The 24,937-nt window shown below is 38.9% G+C and overlaps 1 protein-coding gene across 2 annotated transcripts in view; it reads right to left on the reverse strand.

Annotated features, from left to right (window-relative positions):
• The window catches only part of KIF16B (kinesin family member 16B), a 324,792-nt gene that overhangs the window by 53,653 nt on the left and 246,202 nt on the right, over positions 1 to 24,937 (reverse strand). For both annotated transcript variants that reach the window (XM_004610913.3, XM_055133099.1), the window contains one exon: positions 9,993 to 10,082. In XM_004610913.3, coding sequence (XP_004610970.2) covers positions 9,993 to 10,082 — 90 coding nt within the window. The remainder of the gene's footprint in view (positions 1 to 9,992; positions 10,083 to 24,937) is intronic.

Here is a 24,937-nt window from a genome sequence, read left to right on the forward strand (position 1 = left end):
TGATTTGTTAGAAGCATGAGGCAGCTACTCTTCAGCAAAACCTACATGGCTTTGATTAAGGAGCAGAAAACGACCTTGGCACCTCTGATCTGGCAAGTGGAGCATCATGGTAATACGGTTAAAGTGCTGTAACAGGCTAGTGCAGAGCTTTGCACATAGTAGGCTCTTATTCTATACTACATCTTCTGAGTTAGTGAGCAAGGCAGAATTTTTGGTGGTGGTCCCTGTAGAACAGGTAGAGGCAATAATCAGGGCACATTACTATCAAAAATTATTATCCTCATGTCACTGAAGTGCTGAAATTTGAAGATATCCTAGATATGAAACCAAAATTGAAAATGTAGGCCAGTGTGCACCAACTTCAATGTGCTTGGAAAATTGGATCTTGGATAAAGACAGTAAATTTCTCATTCCTCCTCCAAACCAGTGTCAATTTCATTTAAGCATGAGTCAGTGAAGACAAGTTTGAGAGCAGTCATATAAACCACAACCATATTTGAAGGTGAGAGACATTTCAGATCTGTAAGAATGTAAGATTGCATTTTTAAGAATAAATATACAAGTGAACTAACTCAAAATCTTGTGTTTTCCCATTGCTAGCTATGAGTGAAACATAAGAGGAAGTTACCATTTTTTCAATGTTTAATAGAAGAAATCCAATTTCTAGCTATTATCTGTAGGGCCTTGTCACGGCACAAATCTTTATAGGAAATAGATTTTTTATTTTTAATCTCATCTGGAGACATAAAATTACCCCTTCTTGAATAACTTGAGCAAAGAATATAGACTAGAAAGTAAGAAAGAACCTCATATGTCTCCCAATTCCTGATGTGACTTTGAATAAAACTTCCTGGGTATCTGAGTACTCATTTCTAAAATGGGAAAAAGGGGGGGGAGGGAGGACTGTCCTATATTTTGGACCCCTTGTTGCACAAATTAGATTTATAATCTGCAAATTGTTGATTGATTAAAAGTTTCCTTGGGAGGAAAATCTGATCCAAAGTTCATGTTTTTGTAGTCTCCGGTGATCAGAAAGAGTCAACATGCATTCTTTATTGTCTAAATTAATTCTGGAAGATTACTTGTCACTGGAAACTGCTCTATTTGGTGATCTACAACAACTGATGCTTCAAGGTCGATGCAAAAGAAATGAGAGACTGTATAAGCATGATCCAGAAAACATCATTTGGAATTATTTCCCGAATTACCTGCTCTCAGGCCTTAGGTCAGATAGACTGCAGCAGAACTTCCTACTTTGGAGCTAAAGTCCATACATTTTGAGAAAAGGTCTCAATTAATTAGGATATTTTTGCTCCTTTCTCCCTTCCCTGTTCCTATCATGGAAGGAAGTGATTTAGGTATTATCAACTAGAGACAGAAAAGTGATAGAAACATAACATGAGATACCCGGGCCTCTGGTAACATACAGGTCAGGAAGCTGGCAGCACTTTTGTTCTGCCTGCATAGCTGCTATTAAAAATTCAAGGAGACTGAGGGCTTGGTGCAAATGAATTTAGCTAAGGCTTACTGGATTTTCCCTGTGGCTATAGTTGGTAGTGCTATAATTTGGGCAGTGAGTAGATTTGCAATTTTTATATTAAATTTGGAATGCTGGTTATAAAACTGTTTAGAATGAATTTCAGTGATGGATGGTAAATAAATGTCCAAGACAAATACAAGGCCAATAGCAAGTTTCCTTTCCTTCCCATTTTTGGTACTGCTTTGAGGAAATTACTTGGAACATAAAGGATATAAGAAATGGTTCTATCGGCACCAACTGAAAATTCATACACAAATGAAATAAGCTCTTGCCTAATCATTTTCTTTCTTCCCACTGGCACTTACTGGGCACACAGACACTGCCAGACTAGAGACAAAAAAAAGTTGTTCTAACAGAAATCTTTGATTCATACTCAGAGGTTCTGAAGATACATTTTCCCCTCAGCTTACTTCTGTACAGTGAAATGGGCCCCGCAGGGAAGCAACTGCTGAAGATGATCTGACATTCAGGGTCCCTAATGACTTACCACTGGCTTAGCATGCAGACAGGTCGGGCGCCTTGCCTATTCCACACATGCTAGCACACAGCCACTAAATGCGCCCTTACTATTAATGTTGAATGTACATTTTAATACATTTAATGTTCCATTTTCAGGGTTCACCCTCTTGCTTCTGAACAGTTCAATACAAACCTACTTCAGACTTACTGTTATCTAAAAGGGACCTCACAATCCATTTCAATGCTTAACTGCTTTGACTATGAGGTGATTTTCCCAAAAGGTAAGGTAAACATAGGCTCTGAAAACTAGAAGAGAGGTTTCTGTGTTCAAGGAACTAATACAGTAAAAGATTCTAAAAGTTGGACGGGTTGGCATGATGGCACCTGTTAGAAGCATGGGTGTCCTGGGCGTCTGCTTTCCCAGTCTCACGCCCTGTCACATGTGTGACACATTCCGAGCCCTTTGAGTCACCAGTCAACAAAGGAAGGTTGGTGGCAGAAGTAATAATATAACAGTTCAAGTGCTCGCCTTGCATGTGGCCTGCCTGGGTTCAACTGCTGGCATCCCATATGTTCAAAGACACCCCATACGGTCCCTTAAGCCCCACTAGGGGTGATTCCCCAAGCCCACCCAAGAGTGAGCCTTGAGCACCACTGAGTGTGGTCCCAAGACAAACAAAGAAACAGAGAAGTATTGGGGACATGAGGTAATCTTTATTCATTCTGATAGCTGCAAAAGGAACCTGATTTCTAAACAGTCACCTTTTTCAGCATCTTGGTGGGCTCTGTTCTGTCTTGAAGGCCTCTCAATGTTGAGAACTGAACTCACGGGCGAACTTCTTGAACATTAAACAAACTATAATTGCTTCTTCCACAGAGACAAGAGAACAGTTAATGAACCTTTGTTTCTCAGCATATAAATTGATTTATATTTGAAAGGACTATACGGATTTTAATAGAATAAAACAATATATAATTTTCATATAAAGAGCACTGTGAAAGTGATTTGCATGATAAAATTTCAAAGACACGCTCTCCAGCAGATGCTGTGGAATTCTTTATAGTCGCTTTCAATAACATATTTTATCTGAGGCTCTCACAGCCTTTTATAAATGGGCTGTGCCATTATCATTTTACAGATGTGTAATATGAAAACCCAGGGTTTAATTTGATTAAGATTTTATACAAGGACAATGAAGGGGAGCAGAGAAAGAAAGACAGAAGGAGCTGTTATCTTGCACAATTCATATCAGTATATAAAAATGACAAATTAATTCAAGACAAAGGGAAGCCTATTTGGAATCCAGAGTAAGCTGCCAAGAATGAAGAAAATTGAAAAAATAAAACAATAATCTTAAAAAGTATCCTGAATAATGCAGCACCCAAATAAGAACCCAGCCCACTGTTACAGGATATGTGAAAACAGAACTGGCATAGCACTTACACATAATCCAAGATTATCATTATTCTTTAGTTTTACACAGGACAAAGAGCTTAGTTTTTTCTATTCCCTAAGATTTGTCATCATTCAAACATAACAGCTACTGTCTCCTTGGTTTCTACTTTCCCCTCCCTTAATCTCCACTCCACAGAGTTTTACAGAATCCAGTGACTTCTTTTTCCTTTTAATTTGGAAGTTAATTTTACTGGTAAGAACGGACTAAATTCCTTCTCCCTCTTCACACAGACATATGTTTTATCTAATAACCAACAACAACCATTTACTGTTTTAATTGGTTTACCACCCAAGAGTATAAACCGTTTTCCTGAGGGTTTCTAGCTGACCAGCACATCACTCTCCTTAAGGAGATATTCAGTAAATAATTAAGACAATGAATGTGAGTAAATAGGGAGATTAGGAGACTAAACTGAATGGTGGCTAAGGAATTCTTAAAATGTTCTCACTAATAGAGGTGAAGGCCTCAGGGTGCTCAGCCTATCCAATTTCTATGTGTTCTTTTCTAATCTTGTTTTATGCTTTAAATTAAGTCTTTAAAAAAGAGTTGGGCAATTTTTTTTTTCTGTTTGCACAGGTGTACTGAATACCATGTACATATGTTTAACAATATCCACAAGGAAGCAGTCATGGGCGTAAAAATCTCAAAACTAGAAAATCTTGAAGCAAAAATCATAAGTCCACAAAAGAATTCTGAAAATGCCATAAGATGATATATCAACTTGTACTATCACTGCAATTACTGTACTATCATTCCAGCCCCAAATTTCAATCTTTTACCGTAAACACACAATTTATTGTTTAGAAAAATGATTATGGAAGAAAAAAAAAGAAACAATCACGTGTATTACTGCTTTAGAGGCCTATCCCACTAGAGAATATGGCTACACCCCAGAAGGAAATGTGAATATGTAGAATACAATTTTAGACAAGGCCCCAAGGGATTGTAAAGCTGCAATTCAAAATGTAAGTTTTAAATTAAATAAAAATCTCCATTTCAGCAAACGTATCACTAATTTTGTTTACTAATAATTCAAATGTCTTTTCAATATTTTTTCAGTTTCATTAAAAAATTGGAGTCCCATAAGAACCATGAAGTAGATTTAGTGTTTATCAACTATGATTTTGTCACCTTTGCAAAAAAGAACAAGAATAGTTTCTACGTCCATAGAATAGTGAGTTCAAATAGTGAAAGAATGAGGTAAATAAAATTTGTTCCCACTTAGGTTTGAAACAGCTGGCAATCAGGAAATTTTCAGGGTTCTTTTATATGAACCCTTTGGCTTTTATACAGAAGTGACTTACGTTAGCAAATTGGGTGATTTCTAGAGTTGTTGTCAGCCCAATTGACCATTTGCAGGTAGCTGATTATTTCTAGAACATTAACATTGCATACAGAGATTGAAGTCACGTGAACCATAGTAAGAGCAGTTTTAAGTGACAAATATCTAAAAGACATATTACTGATTTCAAGTCTCAACAAACACATGAGATAAGTAATAATGTGAAGTGAGGCAACACAACGGGAAAGCCACATTCTCAGGAAAAAAAGATCACTGTCACTGTCACTCTCATCCCATTGCTCATCGATTTGCTCAAGGGGGCACCAGTAATGTCTCCATTTTGAGACCTCTTGTTAGCACAAGTAGTAGGGCATATGCACTGCATACGGCCAACCCAGGTTTGAATCTTTCGCCCCTCTTGGAGAGTCTGGCAAGCTACCAAGAGTATCTCGCCCAAAAAGCAGATCCTGGCAAGCTACCCATGGCGTATTTGATATGCCCAAAACACAAACAACAAGGGGAAAAAATACAGCTGATATTTAAGTTGATACCACAGTGGGTAGGGCGTTTGCCTTGCACGCAGTCGACCAGGGTTCGATTCCTCCGTCCCTCTCAGAGAGCCCGGCAAGTATCCCGCCCACATGGCAGAGCCTGGCAAGCTACCCATGGCGTATTTTATATGCCCAAAACAGTAACAACAAGGGGAAAAAATACAGCTGATATTTAAGTTGATAGCACAGTGGGTAGGGCGTTTGCCTTGCACACAGCAGATCAGGGTTCGATTCCTCCGTCCCTCTCAGAGAGCCCGGCAAGCAACTGAGAGTATCCCGCCCACATGGCAAAGCCGGGCAAGCTACCCATGGCGTATTCGATATGCCAAAAACAGTAACAAGTCCCACAATGGAGACGTTACGAGCAAATTGATGAACAATGGGATGGCAGTGCTACAGTGCTATTTAAAACTTTATCTTGAAAATGTCAACTGGGTAATACTACCTCCCTTTCAAGGAAATAAGATTTATCTAGATCTTGAATGATATGCTGCTGTGTTTTGTATGAGACTGTAATGATCACTGCGCTTATTTAGAAATACTAAATGGAGTGAAGATTCCCCGGTCATTACACTGGCTTTTGCTGCCTGCCAGGCTAGTGACATGAGCTCAGTCTGTCATTGCACCACAGGAGGCAAGCAGTGAAAAGCACAGCTCAACACAGATTTGGGAGGCACTGGGAAGGGAGATCAGAGAAACTTGGCATTGGTCCAACGGCTTTGGTGGCACAACTTTCAAGCTATCCACTGCACTGGCTGGCATTTAGTTAGGTTTAGTTTGAATCACCATGAGATACTCTGTTACAAAGTTGCTCCTGGTTGGTTTCAGTCATACAATGTTCCAACACAGTCCCTTCACCACTGTACATTTCCCATCAGCAATATCCCCAGTTTCCCTCCTGCCCACAAGCCCCCTCCCCTCCCCTGGCCTGTCTCTATAGCAGTTCATTTGGTCTGTCTGTCTGCCCTCCCTCCCACCTCCCCTCCTTTTGTGCATTAAGGATTGCAATGCAGGCAACTGAAAGGTTATCATGTATATCCCTTTACCTCCTTTCAGCACTCAAGTTATCGTCCAGCGTGATCATTTCCAACTATTATTGTCATGGTGGTCCCTTGTCACAGTGGAGGCTGATGAAAGTGGCCTCCCATTCATATTATTTCCAATCGTGACCACACTGGAATATCTGAGGATCCCCTGGGGGTGAGGGTGAGGGTAGGGTGCATATGGTCCCTTCTAAAGAAACACTGATCACAAGTCTCTTTGCAGAAGAAGAGTTTCTGTGAGAGATCCTCCTTGAGCAGAATCCAAACTCCGCCAGAATGTTCCTTATGAATCCCATACAGTGGTTTTCCACAGCACTAAGAAAGAAGTGCGAGGTGTTGCATGGTCGAGTCCCTACTCTCATCTCTAAGCACTCATCACTTCCCACAGGTCTTTTAGCTCACAGTATATGCCAGACCTTTGCCCTTTAATGCTCTTTGTACTAAGATGTTACTCACTCCATATTCTCATACCAAGCACCTTCCCAATACCCACGATCTCAGCTCCAATCTTACTCTGTAGAACGGACTGCACATACTTTCAGAAATACTCCCACTTGAAGTAGTCCATGCCCAGTTCTCACGCCACACTATTACACTGCCTAAGGGAAACTGGCATTTAATCATCTTATCATGTTATCTAAAATTACCTTTCTTTTCATTTGTTTATTACTTTCTCTGTTTTATGATAAGATATAAAATGTAGCGGCTATCTTGCTCAGGAGCATATTCACAGTGCAGTTTTGCTCCATATAGATTTGCAAATGAACAAACCCAGCTTGACTTTCTTTATTTGAAGGACAATATGTTTAGTTCTAGCATGTATGTAAAACATTCTTTTCCCTTAAAAATGATTTGAGATAAAGGGTCATCTCAATTCACCAATTTTGTGTGGAATTAGAAAATCTCCGATTTCTTGGTTAACAACTTTATTAACCTGAGGTAATTTTTTTTTAAAAATTTTATCCTTCAAGATTGCTTCTGTCCAAATATATTCCTTCAAAACAGATTACAATTGTGCATTATTTCTTGGAAAACTCATGTAAGTATTTCTCTCTCCCATTACAACTAAAATGGCATTTCATCAGAGTCCAACCTTTCTATTCTACAATGTTACATTTTTACTTATATTTCTCCCATAATGTATGTAACTCATTTAAAGTGATAATGCATGACATGTTCACTCTTCTGTGTCAGCTATCATTAATTTTCCTTATTTATAGTCAGCATATTTCCATAGGGATTAAGATATATAAGCTGCAAAACATTTATACATATTAGTATACTATTGGAACCTAAAATATACAGAGAACAATAAATCATAGAATAAATGCCAGATACACAGATAATCCAAGTAAAGCTTTTGTCCTCTGGTTTGAAGTGGAAATTTAGCATGTTAGTATGAAAATTTAGATATAATGGAAATAGTAATGTACTAAACTTATAACAAAACAGATAAAGAACTGCATGGCTCACTTTAAAAGTAAATTGCAGAGTCTCTCTTGTATGCAATCAAAGTGAAAGTAAAGTGAAAGTTATTAGTTACACAGGAGGGGGGCTAAGGGTGGGGGGCTAGGGGCATGGGGGGTTAGGGGTGTGAAGGTCGGGGTGGAGCTATACTTGGATTCTTGGACTATGAGCACTGGTGAAGGGATGGGTATTCGAGCATTGTATAACTGAGATTTAAACCTGAAAACTTTGTAACTTTCCACATGGTGACTCAATAAAAAATTAAAAAAAAATAAAGACACTGGAAAGATTGCAAAAAAAAAAAAAAAAAAAGCTAATTGCAGATATGCCATAGCCATGCCTCCAGATTCCGGCCAGGCTGTTTCGTTCAGGGCAACCTGGAGGGCAGGTGAGACCCCTTCCCACGCTAAGGAACCCAGTCCCAGCAGCCTCCAGAACTCAACGGCCGCTGTCCACATGCTAGGACGAGCCTTACCCATGAGTGAATCTATTCCTGGACATTGCAGACTTTACACCACCAAATATACCAAGAGTAGCACACCACATTTGATGGAGTTTAAAGTAGAAGGCAACCAATCTTAGGGCGAAATATATTTCTACTGATATATATATATATATTCACACACACAGATACATATATATATATGTATATATATATATATATTCAAATGGGCTGGAGCAATAGCACAGTGGGTAGGGCATTTGCCTTGCACACAGCTGACCTGGGTTCAATTCCTCTGTCCCTCTTGGAGAGACCGGCAAGCTACCGAGAGTATCCCGCCTGCACAGCAGAGCCTGGCAAGCTACCTGTGGCATACTCTATATACCAAAAACAGTAACAAGTCTCACAATGGAGATGTTACTGGTGCCCGCTCAAGCAAATTGATGAACAATGGGACAACAGTGCTACAGTGTTATGTATATATTCAAATAATATACATATATTTGATTTTTGGGGCAGGGCCACACCAAGCAGTACTCAGAGTTTATTCCTGGCTCTGCACTCAACTCCTGGTTGGTTAGGGGACTATATGGGATGCTGGGGACTGAACTAGAGTTGGCCACATGCAAGGCAAGTGTCCTACCTGCTGTACCATCACTCCAAACCCTCAAGTTTTAAAACTGAGTATTATAGTATATTGACAGGAGAGTTTCAGAGACAGCTTAATTGTGTCTGTACCCAAGATTCTCTACATATCAAGGAACTGGTTTGTTTACAAAAAAAGATGATCTGTTTTGTTTTTAATATTGTTCATCAGGTAAAAAAAAGGACTGAAAGCAGGGCAACGCTTAAAAAATGAATTTGCCCTTTAAGGTGAACAAAAGCCTATATTTTTTAGAATGTCCCAAGAAACAATAAAAATAGTGATGAAAAATAATACTTAGTGAAAGTGGGTTGGACAATAACTGCTATCAAGCAGTAGTGACCACTGAACAAAATATAGTCAGTTTAAACCAAAATTCCAAAATAATTGTGCCTACGTAAGATTTCCTATAGTTTATATAAAATAAGTAACAATACATTCATTGAAAGATACACAGTAATTTTTGTAATACTTTATTTTTTGCTTTAAATATTTTAAGAACTCTAAAAAAAGGGGAAGATTGTCAACGTATTAGTTTGGTCTGGATAGCTCATCTGATGCATGGAATATCTTTTTGCTTCTAGATAATTTCATACCTGACTTCCTTCCATGTTTGATGACAAACTAACTTTCGATATGCCAAAAACAGTAACAAGAAGTCTTATAATGGAGACGTTATTGGTGCCCGCTTGAGCAAATCGATGCACAGCGAGATGACAGTGCTACTTTTCAAAAAGTTGGAGACTAAGCATTGGTGTAGTTTTAAGACAAAAAATGGTAAATCTATACTGGGGAATGTACTGCTATTTAATTTTAACATGTCACTCATAGCTAAATTGTAAGTTAAAAAATGTCATAAAATTTATAAAAAGAACAAATTCTTCAATGTCAGATTAAAAATAATGGGTTTGGAAAGTGTAAATATATTTTGAACAAAGAATAAAAAATTAAAGCTACTTTGATAAGCACTTAAAATAAAAACTGATGACTATTAAGCTAATAATAAAACAGAAATTGGGGGCTGGGAGAGAAAGAGTGATAATGCAACCAGCTCATTAACTTTAGGAAATGAATGTTCTTAAGTAGAGATAATTACTTCATAACTTACCTCTGAATACTTTAACTTCAATGTCTTATGCATTTCCCGAAAACGACTGTAACGCCTGAATACAGTCCATGTCTCATCTAGGACAGTAATCTATTAATATGGAAAATCAAAATAAATTAGCATCAATTAGAAAAAAGTTATTGAAATAATTTAACTGATTTTAGAAGTGATTTTAAAATCAAATTTAAAAACAGTGATTAGCATGTATAAACCTCGCTAGGATTGAAAACATTAATCGAGCTGCATAAATTAAGTCCTAAACACTTTAAACAATTGTGCCCTAGTCAAGCCTGTATTTCTGGCTCCCAAATCTAGCTGATAAATGACAAGTGCTTACGTAGAGTGTCTGTGATAGCCCTCTTCAGCTGGGTTCAAAAGAGTATCCCTTGGGTTTAGGACAGTGGTGGAGGGAAAAAGTCCCTGCCACAAAGACAGGCCGTTGGGTGGGGGAAACTGGGAGCACTGGTGGAGGGAAGTGAATACTGGTGAACAGACTGGGGTTTCAATATTGTTTGCCTAAAATTCAGTCATGAATATCTTTGTAGCTTTGTAATTTAAGGTAAGTCAATTAAAAAAAAAAGTAACCGCAGATGCCGGAGAGAGTATAACAGGAAGTACATTAGCTTTGCACATGGCTAAGCCAGGTTCAACCCAGACAGTCCCCTGGCTCCCACCACAAGTGATCGCTAAGTGCAGTTGGTATAGTCCCAAAGCATAAATACATCAGCCAATAAAAAGACAACAGTATCCCTTTAACCATCAACTTGAAGTACAGCAAGGAGATCCACAGAGTGACCCTTCTGTAATGGCAATGGGTAATGTGTCCAAACAAGAGGTCATACAGGTCATCAGATGCCACCATAGTGGACCCAAGGAAGAAAATGAGAAATGAAGCAGTGAAAAATCGGGCAAGATAGAGGAAAAGATGAGAATGAAGGGCCAGGAGGTGAAAGGGAGGGAAAGAAAGCAACCCTTAGCACATTTCAAAGATTGGTAGTGTAAAAATTCACATGTTACATAATTACAAATAATGGAGATATATGTGTGTGTGTGTGTGTGTGTGTGTGTGTGTGTATCAGAAGATCCTCAATTCAGCATTTACCAGCAGTTCAACTTATTTTCCTCTGACCTTGCTCACCAAGGAGGTAGAAAACACAGGGGTGCTTGTGAGCCCATATGCCAAAGTAAAGGCCCACCAACCCCCAGTTTCATCTTAATTCCCACCTTTCCTCTGAGTTGGAACAACTTGGAGAGCTTCCTTTAGATTGCTCAGATCTTATTGGAAGTAAAAATTTAATTTGTCTAAAACTGAATGAGACACTCAATATGTCTAAAACGGAACTATTCTTCGTAGTATCAATACTAGAACTTCTTAGGACTTCCCATGCCCATGCATTTGCCACGATTCCAGCTATACTTGGTGCTTCCTTCCACTACCATGACTACTGTGAATAAGCACTAAGTCCTGCTCTCCTTTAACCGCCTAAACATTGCTTAGAGCTCTCTCCCACTGTCCTTTGCCACCAACCCTAGCCTTACATCAAGTCTCCTATGGCCTCTGCTGGGATCTCTCACAAATGTCAACGTCCACACTTGCCTCCTTTGATCTCTTTTCTGTATGAGAGTGAAATTTTTTGAAAAAACTTAAATGTGCTCACTCCACCTTTCCTCATAAAATCTCTTAGCTGCTTCACAGTGCTCATGGGGAAGAGTCCCATTACTGTACTTGATACCCACCAGGTGCCTCATCTCAAACTCCTCCCCTTTCATGTGTCTTCCCTGATGCCTTCTCCCCTCTAGGAGCATTTTATTTCCCATCTCCAGGTCTTTTGGCATCACAAGGGTGATATTTAGATATGAGAAATAGTATACTACACATTAGAGAAACTTTTCGTGTATAAGAATTCACCCAGAGTCACCAGCAACTAAACCACAGGAAATCAGTAAGAAAGCAAAAACAATATTTGGGATAATACCTATATAGTAGCTCCAGTACAAATGGTGTCATCAGTCTTAGCAATCAGCTAGTTCATTTTATTTCCCAAAGTGGCAAATGAGATAATTTGGTGATATGTATTACTATATCACTGGCACTGTCATCCCGATTTGCTCAAGTGGGTGCCAGTAATGTATCCATTCGTCCCTGTCTCATGCTAGTGTAGCCTGATGGCGTATTGGGGGCTCTGTCAGGATCAGGGGAATGAGGACCATCGTTGTTAGTGTTTTTGGCATATCAAGTACACCACGGGTAGCTTGCCAGGCTCTGCCGTGGCACAGCGTGATATGTATCACTTAAAATTTTTTTCATTATTCTGTTTCTGTATTTGTGAGTTAAAAAAGTGTTTTTAAATTGTACCTGGTTTTTGAAGTTTCTTTTCATGAGGTATTTCGATTAGAAAAAGAGAGGGAAGCATATTTACTGAAAGTCAAAATAGCACCAACGCTCTTTAGCCATGATTTAAAAATCGTAATGCAGATCCCTTGGGGTGAGGTAGATAAGTGGGAGCTAGGGTGGAGACAGGCATTTTCTACGTTCAAACTCTTCTAAGGCACTTAAGAAAAGGATCCAGGGAGACAGGAGAACAAGTTCAGCACCACGAGCAAAGGGGTGTGGGCACCCTCAGGGCAAGAACAGCCACATGCTGCCTTGCCTGGATGCCAAACACTTGTCACAGGAGACCTGATGTTGCTACTCTCCAAAAAAGTCAGAAAGCTATAGCAGGAAATGCACTTGTGACTTTGGGGTGGTAAGATACATCTGTGCATAGATGAGACCATGCTAAACTACAACTCTTAGATTCCACAGACATTCAAGAAAGGAGCTGCGATCTCAGTCATTCCTCGGACAACGCTCTCTGGCTCTCCTCATAAAATCCCTCATGAACTCATGGTCAATCATGAGTAAAATTTGCCAGCTCCTTAGTCTCTTTTGTGCAGATGCGGTAACCTTCTGGAATGTGCTCTCCACTGAGCAACCACGCTCCCCGGTAACCTCTCGTGGAGGGAATGGTCCATCCCTTGCTCTTCATCCCATTGTGAAGTCAGGTTGATTTACATTGTTTTTTCTTCAAACCACTGTTTAAATCAATGATCCTCTAGTCTATTTCCAATCAAAATTCCTCCTTTGTGAGGGACATGTCTTCAGCTCTTGCAATTCCACCCTACCTTTCCTCGAGGGCACAGTTCATCTTGGGTCAATCCCCAACTTCTTAAAGGTCTTGGGGTTTTCTCAGTTTCATCTGATGCAACACTATTACCCAGACACAAGTCCTTGGTAATTTCATTCCCCAACATAGGACCTCTCCAATACCTTGACCTTACATTTTTCTTATCACTTTTCTGGTACCTTCCTTCTTGAAAACTGCGGACAAACATTACTACCGTTCTCCGGCATTCAACCTCAAATATCTTTACCCCACTTTTGAAATTCCAAAAGTGGCTGAACCACAATCCTAGTTAAATCCATCTGCTTACTCTCAGCTTGTACTTGCCCAGCAGAATTTAGCTGAAGACAAAGTCATTACCAAAACAACTGTTTTCATTTTAAAGGTACATTCACCACCATGCAAGTCAGCTTTGATTCCTTCCACCCCAGTCATACCACATTTTCAAGTTCCCATACTTTTTAATTCTCTTAAATAAGAGATAATAAGAAATAAAAGCTCATCCCATGTTTCTAGACAAGCCCTTTTCATGCATTTGCTTCTTACTCTTGCCTGATAATCTTAACTCTTGTTTCTCGAATTCTCTCCCTCTTTCTTACACACAGAAACAACAGAACAGTACTATCTCTAAGTGCTCTCCACCAAGTCACCTGATAGCACCATCTTTATTATGCCTCATGTCTACTCTAGAACTGGGCATGAAAAACACCAATCAGTGCATCTATTAAGGCAATGCTTTGTATATATATTGGAGCCATCCCTTTCATATAGGTCGATCCAAAAAGAATAAGTTTTTCTTCTGTCTCCTGCAGCAACACAATCCCATTCTATTAGATTTTTTCTAACATCCTTTAAAAAACTACAATTTCCCTCATTATAACTTCCATATTGATATCCCTTTCAACTTTCACTACCTTCTTCCTTCTGTCCTTCCCATTAAATTAAAAATCCTTGATAAAACTTATTTTTAATATCTTAACTTTTGTTTTCCCTAATCCAATCTAGGTACCATACTACTCAAATTATTCTGACTTGGGCCAGAATGACAGTACAGCGGGTAGGACGTTTGCCTTGCACACAGCTGACCTGGGTTCAATTCCTGGCATCCCACATGGTCCACTGAGCACTGCCAGGAATAATTCCTGGGTGAAGAGCCAGGAAAATCTCTGAGCATTACTGGGTATGGACCAAAAATGATAAAAATAATAACAAAACATTGTTCTTGCTCTCTTACTCAAGTCTTTGACTTCCATGTGGCTAAATTTACTGGCTGCTTCTTGGCCTTGAATTTAAGTGACCTCTATAAGTCAGGATTTTTTTTTTAATAGCTTCCCCATGTCACAGTATTTTGCCTCCATGCTGCTAAATTTTTTGTTTTCTTTTGTCATTTCTTCCCCAAATTCTGCTCAATTTGGTCAATCCAAAAATCTGGATAAAGCCCTGGGGCTTAGTCCTTTAACATGTTTTATTTTCTACCATATTCATTCCTTTGGTGATCACATCCCATTTTAGAGATAAATTTATATGCCTTGGATGCTTGAATCCTTTCAGCAAACCTAATTTGTATACACTATTACTTGATACATCTGCCTACTTAGATGTTATCTATGCATCTTCAAATTTAACAAGACTAAATTCACCAAAATTAATCATACTTAAACCCAGTCCACTTCCTGCTGCCCCATTTCAGTAAGTGACAATGCGATGTCATTCTTGATTAATCCAAAAACTTTGGCATTTGGCTGAATTTCTGACAAAAACCCTTCCTCTTGTATCTCATATTCAACTACTCAGCAAATCCTTTCTGCCAAAGTAGATAAGTATGAGAATCTAACTATGTCTCACCATCTCCACTATAACTTATTGGTCTACCCACTATTATCAGTTGCCTGGATTAATTTTTACAGACGCCAAGTTGGTCTACTTGTTTCTGTTTTTATCCACAGTTCCCTTACCCCCTACAAATGAAATTTCCTTGCATTCTTTCCCAATGCAGCAGCTGAAATGATCTTGCTAAAAATTAAGATGAGGTAATTTCTTTGTTCAAAGGGGACATTCTCCCAAAGTGTCCCTTTCCTCTGTACAAGTTCAAACTCTTTTACTGACCTGCAAGGATTTCTAAGATCTGCATCCTCCTGATAAGATGACGGGTAACAAAGAAACTTACAAGGCTAAAATCCTTAAGAACTCCGTAGCAATCACCTTATTCCAAGCTCTCTAACATGGAGAGGAAAAATCCCATAAAATCAGTTTCCCAAAGCAGACCAGTGCACTCTATTCTGTAGTCATCCTCATTATAAAGTGTAAAATTTATTTCCTTTAGTTTATGGAATGGGGTATCTCCCCCTCCTCCACACACATATACTTCCTTTAAACAAATATGTCTGGGGCTGGAGTGGTAGCACAGCAGGTAGGGCATTTGCCTTGAACATGGCCAACCTAGGTTTGATTCCCAGCATCCCATATGGTCCCCTGAGCACCTCCAGGGGTAATTCCTGAGTGCAGAGCCAGGAGTGACCCCTGTGCATCGCCAGGTGTCATGCACAGGGGTCCACCCCCCAAAAAATATGTTCAGAAATTCTATTCTGCAGGCGGCTGGAGCAACAGTACAGTGAGAGCAGATCCAGAAGTAATCACTGGGCACTACCAGAGATGCCTCCACCCCTGCCACTCCCCCCCCCACCCCATACACAAAACAAACACATTCTTTCCTCTAACTCTAAAGTTAAGAAGAGTCTGAATCTGGGTAGTGCTGGAGATTGACTTCTTTCATTATTATCAATTTCCTGAGCACAACCCAAACTGACATTATCTATACATTGTGTATTGAGAGTTTAATCTGTTTTTTGCTGCACCTAAGAAGAGAACTTAGCACACTGCAGGCACCCAAAACGAAGAGTCAGAAGAGCAACTCTCTGCAACCTCCCCATGGATTTGTCTTGAATTCAGTGACAATGAACCTACAATGCTTTCCCCACCCTCTATTTCTCTGAGTTAGCAAAAGCTTTGCAAAGGACTCAAAACCAGCATAAGATAAATCAGATATCCAGCCTAAGTGGGGCTGAAGTCTGCATAAAGTTTCCTTTTTTGTTCTTGTTACTTCAATGTCTAATTAATTCTCCGTCACTGTTCAAAAGCAGATTCAATGAAAACTTCAAATCTACCTTATAATTTTGTGTTTCATCCCTCTTTCCCATCTTGGTTTAAGGATGGTTCCTTTATGTAAAAGATATCTGGGGTCGTAAAGATAGTACAGAGTCTAGGGAGGCCTTGCATGCTATGAACTCTGGTCCAATCCAGCAACCTCTACGATTCCCTGAGCCCACTACCTGTTCCTAGCTAGAGCCAGGAGTAAGTCCTGAGCACAGCCGGGTGTGCCCTCAGTGGGGAGGTGGGGAAATCAATTTCCCTAATAACATGCACATGCCAAGTACAGAGACATGACAAAATATGTGGTTTCTTTGGGAGTAGAAAGAAGAACAATTCAGCGCAAAAGACAAGACAGCAATAAGATAACCCTTTAGAGAGATAGCTCCCCACTCCCGGAACATCCAGTATACTTCCTTCAACTTGCTATCAGCCCAGAGTGCCTATACTGTAGGGTACTGCAAAGGTGGGTGAGCAGCATTAGGGAAAAAGGGCCTCGTGTGGGGAGAATTATCCAGAGCCTCATTCATATATTCCTTTGACTAGGGCTTAGTAAAACCAATAAAGGTATCAGGGGGATCTTTTTTTTTTTTTTCACCACAAACCTGTTTTCACTATGACACATTGGTGATTAGAAGTGTTCGATGTTAATGAAGTGGGAAGGAACATTCTAGAATCATTAAATCTATATATAGACAATAAGGGGGGCTGGATATATAATACAGCAGGGAGGGCATTTGCCTTGTGTGTAGCCAATCCTAGTTCGATCCCTCGCACTGCATATGATTTTCCAGGCACCGACAGCAGTGATTCCTTAGTGTAGAGTGTAGGTCAGGAATAAGCCCTGATCAGTACCAGATACAGCCAACTCTCTCTCTTTCTCTCTCCCCAATAAACAAACAGAAACTGAACCATAAAGATCACTATTGCCATATTTCATTCATTATTTTGTAACCTTATGTCTTGATTTTCAGTTTAAAAGAAAAATGGATTTTGTTTTGTTTCAGCTTAGTATTTTGCAATACATTTTTGCTGAGGTAACATTCGTTTGTAACATTGTAAGATTCATGTGCACAGCAGCTTTCTAACTTGGCATTTGTATACACTACCTCCTAGAAACTACCAGGAGTCTAGCTTCGAGCTGTCGCCACGCAACTGACCAGTTTCACCTGCCTCCAACACTCTTTCCCTGTGGCAATCACCAATCTGTTCTTTGTATCTCAGAAATTTTGTCCTTGTTTGATTTCTTTATATTCCCTGAGAGAAATCATATAATCATATAATCACGATGAATCATGTTTGATGATTTCACTTAGTGTAATACCCTCAAAGTCCCATCTATGTTGTCACAGCTTACTTGATGTTTTAATAAAATGACAATAATACAGTCACATTCAGATCTCAATGACTTTAGTGTATAATCTGAACCAGTTGTTCCCAAAAGTGTGATGCTTTACAAACACTATCAGTTTTGTTGGGGAAAAAGTCATGAGATATCACCCAGACCTCAAGAGGAATCGTAGAGGTGTGGTCCACCACTCTGTGGTCTGAAACCTTCCAGGGGATTCTGCTGCCTGTTAAAATCTAAGGCGTCTTGTAATAGACAATGGTTAGCACTGCTGCTTCAAAATTAGAGGCAATCACTTTAGCCATCCTCTTCCCATCACTCTCACCTACAGAGAAGCACTCAAGACCTTGAACAGCAGTTTGGATTTTTTCCAGGCTCATTGAATACTGCCATTCTTACCCCCGTTTCTAGAGAATTAAAAACAACAACAAAAACAACAAACAACTCACACTTCAAAAAACTTGCCAACACAGAAATATGGACTATCTAGGCTTCTCTTTGGACCGTTCTTATGAATAGTCTACATAGTTGCACACCCTGTGATGTGACAAGAGACTTCTTGCTAGTCTGCAGGGCTGTGACTAAAATGTAATCCCTCCATTGGTTGTATCCTTACTCCCATAGCTTCCTCCCTGCATGAATCATCTCCTCCAGGTCTCCTCAGCATTTAGCCTACCCTCTGATACAACACACACCATAGACTATTAAGTATTCTAACAATGCTACACTAATAATATATGTAACTGATATTAACTATATAATCAAAGCATATGATTAATGGTTTACTATTTAGGTAATGGACCAAAATATATAAATGACTCTGTCTTTTACCCTAAATGACTCGAAGTCTTCATTTGCTTTTTTGGGGGGGTGGGAGTGGGGACATCTGGTGGTGCTCTGGATTTACTTCTAGCTCTGCCCTCAAGGAGCACTCCTAGTGGTGCTCAGGGGACCATACACGGTGCCAGAGATCAAACTCAGGTCAGCCACATGCAAGGCAAGCATCCTCCCCGCTTTACTATCTCTCTAACCATGAGACTTAAAAGTCTTTTAAAGAAATAACTCTTTGACAGTGGTGGGGTGGAAGTGGGAAGATATTCACTGTAGACATTAAGATTTACTAAGATGTTATTGTGTGCTTGTAGTTTTCTGAAAGATGGTACTGAGAATTATTTTGTCTTTTAATTAAAGTGAGGATTCTGGCCTTGACCCAGAGAAGTCAAAATAGAGAACAAGACCTGCTTTAATCTTGGCTCCACTCACTCCATTCTGAGGAGGTCTTGATCTTGACAAAATTTGATCCAAGAAAAAACCAAGAGTGGTTTTTTTTAAAAAAAAGTTTTCATACACACACAAACACATACATATATACTTAAAAGTGGCTTTAAAATTACGTGAAGAATACTATGGATTCTTGATTTATATATTTTATGAGGTATTGGGTTTCCAAATTCTTTGCCTTTGATACTTCTCACATGTGCCCCAGTGAAATACTGAGCTACATACAACTCTGAAGACTAAAGCTTCCTATTTACAAAGAAAAACATTTAGTGACCTCCACCCCTCAATCTGTCACCAACATTCAAGCAAGATGATAATGAATTAAGATGTTCAAAGAAATGGTAGACACGGCAAACACAGGAGTTCTTTTTCCATATGAAAATGGTCAAAATCCTTCTTCATAATGGAGGCATCTTTGCAGTGAGAGCTGGGAAAACAATTTAGGTGAGGTGGGGGGCAGGGGAAGATCACGCAGAAAGCAACACATATTTAAAGTCTGAATTTGTCCCCAATGAAAAGTAGACATGAGAAGAGGTGCTGATGAAGAGAGGTGAAAAAGATCACTATAAAACTGAATCAGATTTAAAAACTCAACAGTTTTCTTCAGTCTTGAAAATATAGGTATTCAGATATTTCATATCTATCTATGGAGCAAATACACCCTAATCAATCGCTGAATGATTCTGGTGATACAAATCCACCTTTACCAGACCATAAAATAATCAACTTAAACACCACAAACATTCCCAAGATGAGCTGCATTTATCTATACAAAATTCTCAGTTGAATAGCTTCCAGAAATTCATGTTATATGTATATTTTTCTGGCTCAAGGATTGCTGATTTTAAGATATCATCAGTATATATTTGCTTGGCATATCCATGCAAAGAGAGGAATCAACAGTTTTCATCCAAAGAAAAATATTCTAACTGACATTGAAATGGTTACTTATAAAGTTATCTTCAACAATTTTATTTTAATAACATTTGTAAGTACTATATAAATGCATTATACATGCATTATAAAAGTATTATATATGCATTATAATACTTAAAAATAAAATTCCTTGTATCTAGGAAAGGTTGGAGGAAATGATGTAATACCAAATAATGTATATTTTTAAGAGTTTTATTAGAATTTTAAAAAAAAAAGGACTCATGCAGCAACTTAACTAAGAAAATCCTTAAGGAAGCATGAAATATATTTATAAGTGCTTGAATCTGTACAGTAAAAAGCATCAATACATTAGATCTAACTATCTCTTCAGATAACTTGAAAATAAATTGAACTGGAAGTGATCAAAGAAGTAGCATCCCTTTAATCACAGTCCTGCCCAAGAGATCAGTCAAAACCTCATCCAATTCCTCATAGATTGGACCCTCTGCTAAGCTTACCCTGAGGAGAAACTAATCTTTAAGACTAGACTGAACTGCAAGTTCGTCTTCCTGACTGTGGAGGGTCACCGCCTCAAAAATTCCTAGCTCTCAAGACACTTTAGTGAGTCACTATCAGAATAATCCCCCAAATCAAGTAACCTCTGAGTCAGCTTTCTTTCTCTCCTGGGTGCTGCCTGGTACTGGGAAGGCAGTTCCCTGAGGCAGACAGGATGCAATGACATGAAATTGGTGTTATTTTAATTCAGCAAGCTCATTCCAATTTTGAAATGTTTCCAGCTTACATTCTGAGCCACAGCTATTTCAAAATGTTCCAAATTTCCAGGCTTCACAGATGCTCTTGTTTTAGCCAGAGGATGTGGATCTCCCCGGACCAAGCCCCCTAAGCACCCTATTAGCGTATCACAAAAGGATAATGCTGCCCCATTCATCTCCCCTCTCTGCAAAACCTTTTCATATTTACTACATTTTCCTCATTCTGTACTAATGTACGGGCAAGTGCCTCCCCGAGGCTGGCCTCACACCATTCATCCCTACACTTAGCTGAGTTCATGGATTGCATATCTTTTATATTATTGTCTCATACCTTTTCCTTTTAGCAAATTCCTTTATGAGAGAAGTGTTTTAAGGTGTTTCCTATGAACTTCAGGGCCTTTTATTTCTCAGTATTATGGTCCTTTGAATACTCAAGCTTGGAAGAAAAGTCAAGGAAGTAGACTAGAGCTGCACCCCTTTGAACAATTGTCATTTAAATCATGTCTACTAAGTAGATAAGAAGTTCCTGAATCCAGGAGTTCAAGCAACCTCTGCACTGCAACAGATGTGTGAACAAACAAGTCCACTCATTATAGAAAATGTCTCACTAGCTCCAGGGTGAAGATGCTGGGCCTAAGCCAAAGCAGTTTCCATGCTAGTTCATGAGAAGGAAAGGGTCCAAACTCAGATCAGAAATCTGCCCCTGTTGGTTGTGGATTGAAGGTCTATGAAAGTTAGAGTAAAGATTCCTGAAAGTAGGAGACCCTGACAAATAGGAAATTTGGCCAGGAAATTTTGGCCAGGAAATTTGGGGCCAGGAAATTCTTCTGTCCAGTCTTTTCCATAGTAGTTATATCACCTGCAAATGCAGGGAGTCCTTCAGAGCCTCAGGCTTCAGGCCTTGGCACGCTGTGAGTAAAGGAACCAACACTTCAGTGCTAAGTACTACCATACTAACCTATACAGTGATTCAAAATCCCATGGGGCAGTTTGGCTGACCGAAATCTCAGCCTTATGCATTAATAAGAATTAACAAATTCTTCATACTCTAATTCCAGTACCTACTAAGTAGGGACTATTTATTTTAGTACTATTTATATAAGTGGAGTATACTCACTATATATAGAAATATGAAGCTACTTTTGACAGAATGTACAAGCGGCCTAAGGTTCTGATAAAACAGGGGTTTTCCAAATCTAAGACAATCATTAATGAACCCTTTTCCCTTTCCTCAACACCTCCACAAAGCAGGTGAGTAATAGGAAGAATCATTTAAAGTTGTGGAACATTCAGGATGACAACATAAGCATTTTTTTTTCCTTCAAATTACCCAGATATTCAGAGGCAAAGCATGGAAGGCAAACTATCAGTCCTCATTGGAGAATTGAATAACAAAACACTCTGGAGTGTATTAGACCTGGATTCTAACTTTTAGACTAGTCACTTATTAACTGTTTGACTTTGGTTAAATAATAGGATGAGACACGGTCTACTCCCTTTATCTGTAAAGTGAACCCATGGCACCTTTCATGTGGATGGACTAGATGGACTATAAAAACATGAAGCAGCTTGGAGTGTCTGGGTACTCAATCAATGATAACCCCCGGCATTGTAGCCATGTTCTAAACACATGTTTTTTCATTATGCATTATTGAAAGGCCTGGGGGGAATCCATGTACAATTACTACACAGGAATTTCAAGCCTTTTAAAAATACATTTTAGAATAAATTTCAGTCTACAAAGATATATAAAATTAAAATCCTGAAATTAAGGAAGAGAAAATACATTGGTATTTTTCAATAGGGGATAAACTAATGTGGAATGGAAGTTCAAGTTATAATCACAAAGAGAAAATTCTGTATTTATTCTGTACTTATGACTCAGTCTTCTTCATCATTTCTCACATGTGCTTAATTTCTACTGCGAAGAAAAACACAACTGCCCAAGTAAAAGCAATATAAAAATTAGTGGCTTTGGTAAAATAGGAAATGGGGATGTTTTCTTCATTTATTTCAGTGAAGGATAAAATTCTCAAAAAAGTGTGGAGGGGTTCTTTTTTAAAAAAAGATAAAATATGTACCTCTTCAATCCTAATTTTTTTCTCCCATTATTTATGTTTGAAGATAGTTAATATTTTGAATCTGGATGGATTACAGTATATGCAACATCCCATTTGTCTCAGCCATGCTAATACTTATACAGGGAGATAATCTATCAAGTTGCTAATAAGCAGAGATTCAGAAAGCAACACATATATCCTTCCGAACATTTAAATTCTATCAAGTTGGGAGTATTTCTAGAAGATGTATATGTGCATAGTTTATCTAATAGATTGAAATGGTTCTTATATCTGTTCTGCCAAATAAAGAGAAATTTCTCTAACTGAAAATGTGATTGCTTCAACTCCCCAACTGCAAATTTTTCGGGCACTTTCTCTTAATGTTTCCTGGCAGGTCTACCATATCCTTCAAATCCTCCTATTTGTCAAAGTCTAACAATAGGCCCCAGTTTAAAAATGTGTCTGCAACTTGGTCACAATAAGTATTAAAGAGTCAAAACATACTTAAAATTATAGAAATTATTGGTAAATGGAGAATAACTGGAAATTGCCACTATCTCTAGTGCAACACTAAAATAAATGTCATCTTCAGAAAAATACAGAAAGTACTGGTATTTAGAAGGTATAAAAATTGAGTAAACATGGGAGTCAGTATTTCAAGGGGCTTAGATCTGACATGGTCATTTGGTACCCGGAGCTATTTACAACTGTATGGCATTGAGCAAATCACTTTATATTTCCTACTTCATTAAATGTACATAATACCTCATAATACATTTGGTACATTTATGGAAATTTCAAGCAAAGTGCTGTGTATGAAGAAGGTGCTTCACAGATATTCATAGTAGGTTCTCTTGAAGAGAGATTGCAAATTCAGTTGACTATTGGGAGTAGTTAGGAACAAGCTTCAAGAGATCTCATGAGTGTAAGATAACTGAGGAAATAATGGGAGACTATGCATTACTTGAGCAAATTCAATTCTGTTACAGAGGATGGATGAATCTCCTAAGGCCTGAGGTCAGTAAGTAAGCAAGCCAGAAACTTCTGAGTTATAAGTAAGTATCACAGACTGTCTCAATGAGGATAACAACCAAATATCTTATGACACAGCAGAAATAAAACACATGGGGACAACCTATAAGATAGCTAGGTAGAATAAATAAATATGCTGGAACAGACATGATGTTATTTTTAAAGTATTACTCATAAATATGCCTATTCAGGGATGACAACTACCTCAATACTTAACTAACCACCCTCAACAACAACTGGGCTGGGAGTGAAGGTTGAAAGCAGGGCTTTCAGGAGGATAGTCCTAGCGTCAGACAAACTTCTGTGGAGCAAGCATGTTCTTCTCTGAATACTTAGCATCTATTAAGGTCACTTGTAAGATCCTGGTGAGCAGGGCTGGAAATGAGAGATGAACATGATGTGACCCTGGGGATGAGGTCACCTGCATACTGGCTTGCCCTACCTTCCCAGTGTCCCTCCCTCTCCTTAATAGTTCTTGTATGTTTAAACATATTTAATCACAATTAATTTTGTTAAACTGTATGATCAAGCAGTTCATTTGATATGTGGGCATTTGAATATGGAAGAGTGATAACATCCCTTTGGGCAATCTACATGTCAGGGGATGAGGAACTGTTGGCAAAGTACAGGGTAGGAGCCCCACCTACATGGTACTTTTCCCACACATGCACATCACAGCACATCTCCACTCTCTCCAGGCAGGTTGCATTAACCCCATTTTAGAAATGACACACAGTGAGGCTGTATGACGTCAAGCAAGATCTGGAGGAGAATGGATGGAAGGGATAGAGGTATGTATACATAGAACCCAGCAGCATGTCTGTGGCAACTCAATTTCTCATTTGGCTATGTCAATTTTTGCTCTATTTATTTGTTGATGTTCATGTCTGTTTGTGGGACTGAGCCTTGTGATGGGTATCCTTGCAGGAAAGCAAGACTCTAGAACACCTGAGGGAGCAGGCAAGGGATGACCTTTCCAAGGAGGAACTAGGAATTCCCCAGGCAAATGTTAATTGCATGTTCCGTGCTAAAGATTACAGCAGCGGGATAAGTACAAAAAGCAGAACAATCACATGCTTTCGGAACTTGGCTTTGGTGAGTTGAAAGAAAGCAAAATTCTTTATATATTTTGAAGTTCTAAATTGCACAAGGTTTCATAAGATTTTCTGTATTTAATTTCACCACCTTGCCTTTAGAGCTATATTTTGCAATTGTGATCACACCCGGCTATCAGTCCTTACTATTATTTGTATGCAATTTTTAA

Source organism: Sorex araneus, chromosome 3 (genome assembly GCF_027595985.1).
Source record: "Sorex araneus isolate mSorAra2 chromosome 3, mSorAra2.pri, whole genome shotgun sequence".
In the NCBI taxonomy this organism is placed as follows: Eukaryota; Metazoa; Chordata; class Mammalia; order Eulipotyphla; family Soricidae; genus Sorex; species Sorex araneus.